The 7,512-nt window shown below is 44.5% G+C and overlaps 1 protein-coding gene across 1 annotated transcript; it reads right to left on the bottom strand.

Moving 5' to 3' along the window:
• Positions 1 to 3,751: 3,751 nt before the first annotated feature.
• Positions 3,752 to 7,305, bottom strand: RPS21 (ribosomal protein S21). The gene is made up of 6 exons (XM_066330883.1): positions 7,197 to 7,305; positions 6,495 to 6,582; positions 5,818 to 5,881; positions 4,767 to 4,838; positions 3,992 to 4,047; positions 3,752 to 3,811 (listed from the first exon to the last, which is right to left on the bottom strand). The coding sequence occupies exons 2-6, from the start codon at positions 6,542 to 6,544 to the stop codon at positions 3,802 to 3,804; spliced, it is 252 nt and encodes an 83-aa protein (XP_066186980.1). The 5' UTR covers positions 6,545 to 6,582; positions 7,197 to 7,305; the 3' UTR covers positions 3,752 to 3,801.
• Positions 7,306 to 7,512: the final 207 nt, after the last annotated feature.

Raw genomic sequence — 7,512 nt, 5'->3', positions numbered from 1 at the left:
CTGGGTGGGCACTGGCAGCTGCCCATGGTCAGCCCAGGACTGCAAACAGCAGCCAAAGGGGCCCCAATCCTCAGCAGAACAGGCACCTGCTCTTCTCCATGGTCTCAGTCCTGTAGAAATCAGCCATGGAAGAGCATTTGTTAAGTTTGCTCATTTGTTAACATGCTCAGGTGTGTACATTGCTAAATACACTTGGTTCAGCCTGGTTACAGTAGTTTTACTCATTATCAGCTATCTGAAAATAGATGTAAAAATAATACCTTTTTCATCATAATTTATTAAAAAAAATAAATCCCACACTGACTTTATCAGTTGTTCTTAATTCTTAAAATCTCAGTACTTGCAGTTCCTGTGGAGGATTTAGCCAAGCAGAACTCCTCTCTGATGCTAAACAATATGTTTCCTAGCAGGAAAAAATGCCTAATTAGTTTTCTTTGGTTTTTTTCCATGGTTGATTAGTCCAACATGCATACAGGGAAGCTGCCTCCCTAGGGATGCCTCCACACAAACAGCCATAAATTAATTAACTAAAATCAAAACCTCCCTTAACCTGTTCAAAGTAATATTTGCAACAGGAGTGTATTTATCTCTGTTTTACTCAGAGTGACAGCAATTGAACAAAACAGGAGCTGGGAATAGACAGCTCTCCATAACATCCAACTGGAAAACAAAACTACTGCCAAATCTAGTGGAACTAGATTATCTCAGTGGTCTAGGCTTTCAGCAGCCTCCAGCATCAGCACGTGCTTTGGGAAAATCAATATCCCACAGAGCTGTCCCAGGTTCCCTTCTGCAGGGAGCACTGGTTAGAGCTCTGCTCCAAAAATTCTTGTGGGGCTCGGACACACACGCAGGAAAAGGAGACCCTTGGCCTTTTTTACTCCTCCCCTGAGTCTCAGTCTTTGTGCAGAGAACCAGGGGCAGTGCCAGGGGAGCCATTCTGCCCCCTGTCCCCTCCCAGGCCTGGCAGGGCTGTGCCTGTTTGGCACCTGAGCAGGGCTGATGTTATCAGAGCTGTTCTCTCTGTGCCCACAGGAGCAGCAGTGACCTCCAAACCCGGGGATCACAACTCTGATCACAGCAGGCTCATAGCTGAGACACACTGAAGCAGCTTTTTAGCACCGTGTAGTTCATTAGAAGAATGTCAAGGTTTTAGAAGAAAAATCAGTATTGTGAGACATCTACAAGCTCCTACCAAGCCCCCAGGTGTTTTCAGGAGTTTCAGGCTCTTGTCTGAGTGGCAGAATTTTGGCCGAAGGCACTAAAACAGCCCCAGTTAAATCGGATGTCTTTAGGATGCCACTGCCAAGTCCTCATTAAGTAACAGCAAAGAATTTCACGACTTGGTGCAATGTAACCATGTAAGGGCAACTCTGTCCATCTTGTACAGTACGAGTACAGTTCATTCCCTTTCATGGCTCTCAAACATCCCAATTATTCCTGTTCCAGGAAAACAAAGAACATTTTACATCACAATACTAGAAAATGCAACTGAAAGTGGATTTTTAAAGGGACACGTGTCCTCCCTTGACAGGATTCTGCAGAAATTTTGGTAGGACTCACATGCAGTCTTGCTGGTGTGAACTTCAGGAAGCCTTTAGCAAAGCAATAATCCACTCCCAACTGAACTGTTTCAGGATATGGCACCCATTAACATTTCATATTTTGACAAGAAATTAATGAGAGAATAATTTGTTTAAATTCTTCAAAATTCTGAAAACCAAATGGCAACAATCAGTGTTACAAAGCACAGAACACTTTAAATTGCAACATAATCCTTAAATCCTCAAACCAGAAGTGTAAATTTGGGTCAGCTGTATACTAATGGGACTGTACTGCTTAAAAAGACATCTGAGAGAGCTCAAGTTCATCTTGAACTTTCAAGCTGTCAGTTCACTGTGCCTTATGGAGGAATTCCACTGAAATCCACATGGGTGAACAGAGTCTCAGGGGATTAGGAAGAAGTCAACAATATTTAAACTCTTTGGTAAACCAGGCATTTATCAGCAGCAAACAGTTAAGGGTTTTATTTAAAGTTCTACCCTAATGCCAAGGCAGAAGCAGTTAATTTAAGATACGTCAGAAAAAAAATACCAAGCCCAATTAAAATTTATCTTCTCTTAACTCTGTAAAAAGGAAAGTAATAAGGATTGGACATAAGCCAAGCTGCAATCTCTCTGGTTTGAAGACTGTATTTTTCTTTCCAGAAAATGTTTTCACAGATTTATCTCCTGGAAAAATGAATTATTTCTAGGAGAATCACAACATTGCCATCCCTCCTCCTTCTTTTTTAAAATGCGTCTTTCATGGTTAACTTAGATGTCAGAATAGTTAAAAAATAAAGTGTGGATTAACTTTCCCCCCTTGTTGTAGTATTTAAAAGGTTTCTCTCATGTGCTTTGTGTATTAAGGTCAACATTAATTCAACCTGAAACAGTTTTGCCTTTTTAGCTGAGTTCCTCCCTACTTGCAACACCCAGGAGTTCATATTTTAGGAGTTCTATCAGCTCAGAGTAGTAGTAAATTCAAGTGTTATCAGTGGGGAGACTGAAGCCAAAAATGTTCCAGGTTATGGCTCTGCTAAAAAGGGCTCTGAGCCTGTTGAGTTCTGACTTCTCTGCTGCAGCTGCTCCTGGAATAAAGGTTTAGTAATGGACTTCACAGTGTCTATACAACAGCTCACACTTTAAATCCTAATTTATGATTTGCAAAAAAACTCAGTAAAATTACAAAAAACCCCAAACTCACACCACAGTCACTACACATTAACGTGGCCTCATTTGCTCTGCTAATGATCAGCAGTATCCATGGTGCCAAACCACGACCTTCCAAATAAATATGCTATACTTTGTCATGTCTGAGGAGAAAAATACAGATAAGGGGAAAGATGCCACACTTGGGTAGTTCAGCCATTCTCCTCAGCCCAGAGGCAACAGCATCTCTGTTCCAGGCTGTCCTGAGAGAGGCCTGAGCCTTGTTTCCCACACACACATCACCCACAGAGAGTCAGAAATAAAGCACATGGTAAGCCCCTCTCAGTGGTGACAGCCTGCAGCATAAACAGGAAAGCATCAGCAAACAGCCTCTGTCACTTGGAGGAGGCCTGTGCAGAGGTCTGAGGATGGACAACTGCAAATGTTAACCCAGAGATGACCACAAGCATGGAAGTGTAATCTGGAAATAACCTCTGAGTAATGCTTGAGAACATGCAGATCAGGATACACCACCAGGACAGTCCCTGTGGAGTTGTGGGTAATATGGAATGGGGAAAATGCAGCTGACATTCTCCATACAAATCATGACCTATTACTTTATTTTAAACCCAAACCCATAAATGACCTTTATTTAAATGATAATCACAAAGTGACAAATAAACCTGCTGTGTGCAAACAAAATTTAACAGCACAAAAGCACCACTTGGAAGAAAGGACAGACCCTTTCTTGTGTCCTAACAAGAAAAATCCCCTTAGTTTTTCCAGTGAAAAAGCAGCAAGCTCCGTTAGATTGCTACACTGCAAGTGCTCCATTACAGATGCAAAACTTTTTAAAACTCGAAAAGAACAATGACAGTGAAGCCACGAATAAAGTGGAAATCCTTGACTTCGAACTCTGGCATTGCTTTACCAGCTGATTTTGTTTTAAGAATTCACAATCAGAATATGTACATTTTTAAGACACATTTCCAAGTCTTTTAAGACTAACTACAATAAACTCACTCGTGTTTATGACTTGAACAAAAGACACAGCACAATACAATTTTGAACTGTTTATTTCACATGTTCCATACCAAAGTTTCTTCAGTTAAAAGTTCCTAGAAGAAAATAAGAAAAACATTGTTACAAATGAGTTTGCTTCAACAGCTCAAGTAAATACCCTTGACCAACTGTGTAATCATCCTATAAATACAATGTACAGACTGTCATCCTAAAAGCTGGATTTGGGAATGGAAGCTCCCCCTGCAAGAGTGAGAGGATAAGATAAACACACGTACTTGGAAACAATTCCATCATTTTTCGCCAGACGCAAAATGGAGTCATCTGATTCACCCTGTAAAAAGAGAAAAGAAAATATTCCCAAGTGTCCAAATGATTGCTGACACGTGAAGAGAGGCAGCTGCAGCAGTTAGTGCAGATTAGTGTTTTCAAAATAAACTGTTAATTCTTTGTCATCTTTAAGGGTAAGAAATCGCTTTAACTGCATAAAAATACGCATTTGCATGAACAACATGTATTTATGGATAAGTGGACTTGTGATGAACTCCTCACACTATTTTGAAGTCAAGGTAGTATCACCTCCAGGAATTGTAAATAGTAAATACCAGGATTAGCACTTTGATATACAATCTTAAATGAAAGAAAATCACTAGCATCCTTTACTTTAAAAAACCCAAGCAAAGAATCTCCAGAAGAAGCTGATTATTCCAAGTCAATCCAGGGCTCTGGCACAGATTACCCAGAGCAGCTGTGGCTGCCCCATCCCTGGCAGTGTCCAAGGCCAGGTTGGATGGGGCTTGAAGCACCCTGGAACAGTGGAAGTTGTCCCTGCCCATGGCAGGAGTGGAATGAGATGAGCTTTAAGGTCCCTCCAAACCAAACCTTTCTGTGATTCTGCGAATTTGTTCACATCTTCACTCTGCCTTCATTATCCCCCAAAACCACTGTGAAAACACACTTCACACAGTATTCCAGGAGCAAATACACATCTAATTAATTACTAGTGATCAGAAAAAGCAGCACAGTGATTCTGCAGGTCGGGGAGGCACTCACCATTCTCCGGATGGGGCCGCAGATGGCATAGGTCTTGAACTGGCCATTCACTCTGCCTGTCACTTTGTCCACCTGCAATCACAGCAAAGCTGCTGCACATAGATTCTTACTGTTTCACCCTCTCCCATCACACCTGCCAAGCACCCAGATCTAAAAACTGCAGAAAAAAATACTTGCAGTGCTGAGAAAATAGGCCACAAAATCTCAAGGTAAATACTGAAGTTAGAAAATCAACTACAGTGATTGACAAGAAATGGTAACTAAAAGAGAAAATATCTAAGTTCTGAACAAATGGAAAAGCTTCATGTAAAGTAGATTTTCCTGTCTTTATTCTTTTTTTTTTCTTTTAACTAAGGTCATATAACAGAAAATTGAACTGAAGAGGGAAGAGGACAGACTTGTTACAAGGGTAGAAAAATGTCCAAGCTGAGAGACATAATTTGTCTCACTTTCTCAAGCTGCTGAAAAATTGAACAGGAAAAAGACTAAACAACATAAATAATGGAATTAAACTGTGTAGTGAATCCTGTAATACCAGCTGGGTTCATTTCCATGTTCTGCTACTCTCTGATCCTTTGAAAACAAGGAAGAGGGATCACTGAAGGAATGAAACATGGTGAACAAGAAAAGTATTTGCCATAACAACTACAGGAAATCAGAATCAGTGTGGTTTCTTAAAGGTGGTTTCTTTTTTTTATTTTTTTTTGTGAGATCACTCAGAAGATTCAGATTTTTAAAAGATACAGGAATGTGGTCTCCCATTCAAGAACCAAATCAAGCTCTGTAGTTCATAAGCTACAGGAACACTGTGTCCACAAAACTCCTGAAAGCTGAATTTAATAAACAACTGGGGAAAAAAACTCCTCCAACCCATGCTAATAGGAGCTTAAATGAATTGGAACCCACATGTATGAACTGGGAACCTGCAGGAGTCAAGGTCTACTGTGACTTTCTTTACTGAATGACTGCAGATACATCACAAGCTGTTTAATTCGATAACTTTTATCAAAAGGTTTAGCTCTCTCATCACATATTCTATAAATAAGCTTACCTCAGAAATGTTTATCTGAATGGAAGCATGATCCTTGGCACCAATGATTCGGTTGCTAGCAGAGCTAAGGAATAAAACCGGACAGATTTAAACAAAAGGAAACAGGCAGTTACAATGACACAAACAGCTACTAGAGCAAATTCTACAGGAAAATTAAAACTGCACAAGAAATTTAGACAGCAACAGTTTAAGCTTTCATTACTTAGAAGATTAAAATGCAGTTTTAAGTACATTTAAAGGAAAATTTCACTCAGTAGCATCACACTAATTAGCCAATCATCCCTTCACTTTGATTTCTATGTGCCCAGCTCATCTTCATACAGGGCAGTACAGGCCTTCAAAACACACGGGAGGCTATTTTCTTTTTTAAAATGCAAAAACCACAGCCATCAAGATAACGTAAAGGATTATTTTCTATGCCTTTTTTGCTGAGAGCCACTACAGCTGTCAAAGACACTAAGGTTGAAAATGCTCAGGAATCACAGGCTGTAAAACATATTTGATTTAATCTAATAAAATTCATACAAGTGGCTTATAGTTAGTGACTTTTTAAACTGACAGAAGAATGTTTTCTCCTTTTCCCCCACAGATATTTGCTGCTACAAAAAGCCTCTCTGCACAGGCTGCCCAGGCCTCGGGGACACTCCAGCCCCGGCGGCTCCTCAGTCCCCGCTCACCATTTCCGAGGGACATAAAGGTCCACGAACTCCCCGGCGTCGTTCTGCATCTCGTCCTGGTCCCTGCTGAGGCCCTGAGCAGAAACACCTGGAAGAATCATGGAATATGGCTCGTTGGAAGGATCTCACAAAGATCATCGAGTCTAAACCCTGGCCCTGCACAGGCACCTCAACAATCCCACCCTGGGCATCCCTGTCCAAACACTCCTGGAGCTCAGGCAGCCTCGGGGCCGTGCCTATTCCCCTGGGCGCCTGGCAGTGCCAGCACCCTTTTCCCAATATCCACCCTCACCCTCCCCGACAAAGCTCCTTCCCCCGGGTCTTGTCGCTGGTGACACCGACCAGAGCTGCCCCCGCCGTGAGGTGATGCCGGAGCGCGGCCGGGCCCAGGGGCTGCGCCCTTCGGGCGAACCTCGCGGGCAGAACCGTCCCCGCCACCGCTCCTGGCCTGAGCAGCGCTCCCGGGGCCCTGCCACTGCTGCCGGCCCGGGGCCCATCGCTCCCAAGGCCCCGCCACCATCGCTCCGGGCCCCGCTGCCACGGCTCCCACCGCTCCCGGCCCGGGTCCCATCGCTCCCATGGCGCCGCAACTGCTCCCGGCGCCACCACCATCGCTCCTGGCCCCGCTCCCATTGCTCCTGCCGCTCCCATCGCTCCCATCGGCCCCGCCACCGCTCCCGGCCCCGCCGCCATCACTCCCACCTCGCGCGCGGCCGGGCGGAAAGGAAGGGGCGTGACCGGACACGGAATTACGTCACACTCGTCAGCACTTCCTGCACGGCCGCGTGACGTCACGGCGCGGGCCATGGCGGCGCCGGTCCAGCCCCGGACACGGGCCCGCCCACAGCGCTCCCGGCTGCCCAGGGGCCGTGGGGCCAGGCCGGTCCCTTGGGAGCACGGCGGCCGCGTCCCCCGGGACAGCCGCTCTCAGGGGCTGCACACCTGAGCGCCTCTCAGGTGACATTCCGAACGCGCCTGGGCGCCGTGCCAGGAACCCGCTCCAGTGACCCTCCCTCGG

This window comes from Sylvia atricapilla, chromosome 16 (genome assembly GCF_009819655.1).
Source record: "Sylvia atricapilla isolate bSylAtr1 chromosome 16, bSylAtr1.pri, whole genome shotgun sequence".
Taxonomy (NCBI): domain Eukaryota; kingdom Metazoa; phylum Chordata; class Aves; order Passeriformes; family Sylviidae; genus Sylvia; species Sylvia atricapilla.
Note: the sequence above shows the minus strand (reverse complement) of the source record. Positions and strands in the feature narration are given on the sequence as shown.

Bases quoted from the DNA above. Each gene is read 5' to 3' on its own strand.
- RPS21 (XM_066330883.1), bottom strand. From the start codon at position 6,544: ATGCAGAACGACGCCGGGGAGTTCGTGGACCTTTATGTCCCTCGGAAA. The intron at 5,882-6,494 runs GTGAGCGGGGAC...TTTATTCCTTAG, and splicing joins CTTTATGTCCCTCGGAAATG to CTCTGCTAGCAACCGAATCA. The intron at 4,048-4,766 runs GTGAGTGCCTCC...CTCTTTTTACAG, and splicing joins GCGGCCCCATCCGGAGAATG to GGTGAATCAGATGACTCCAT.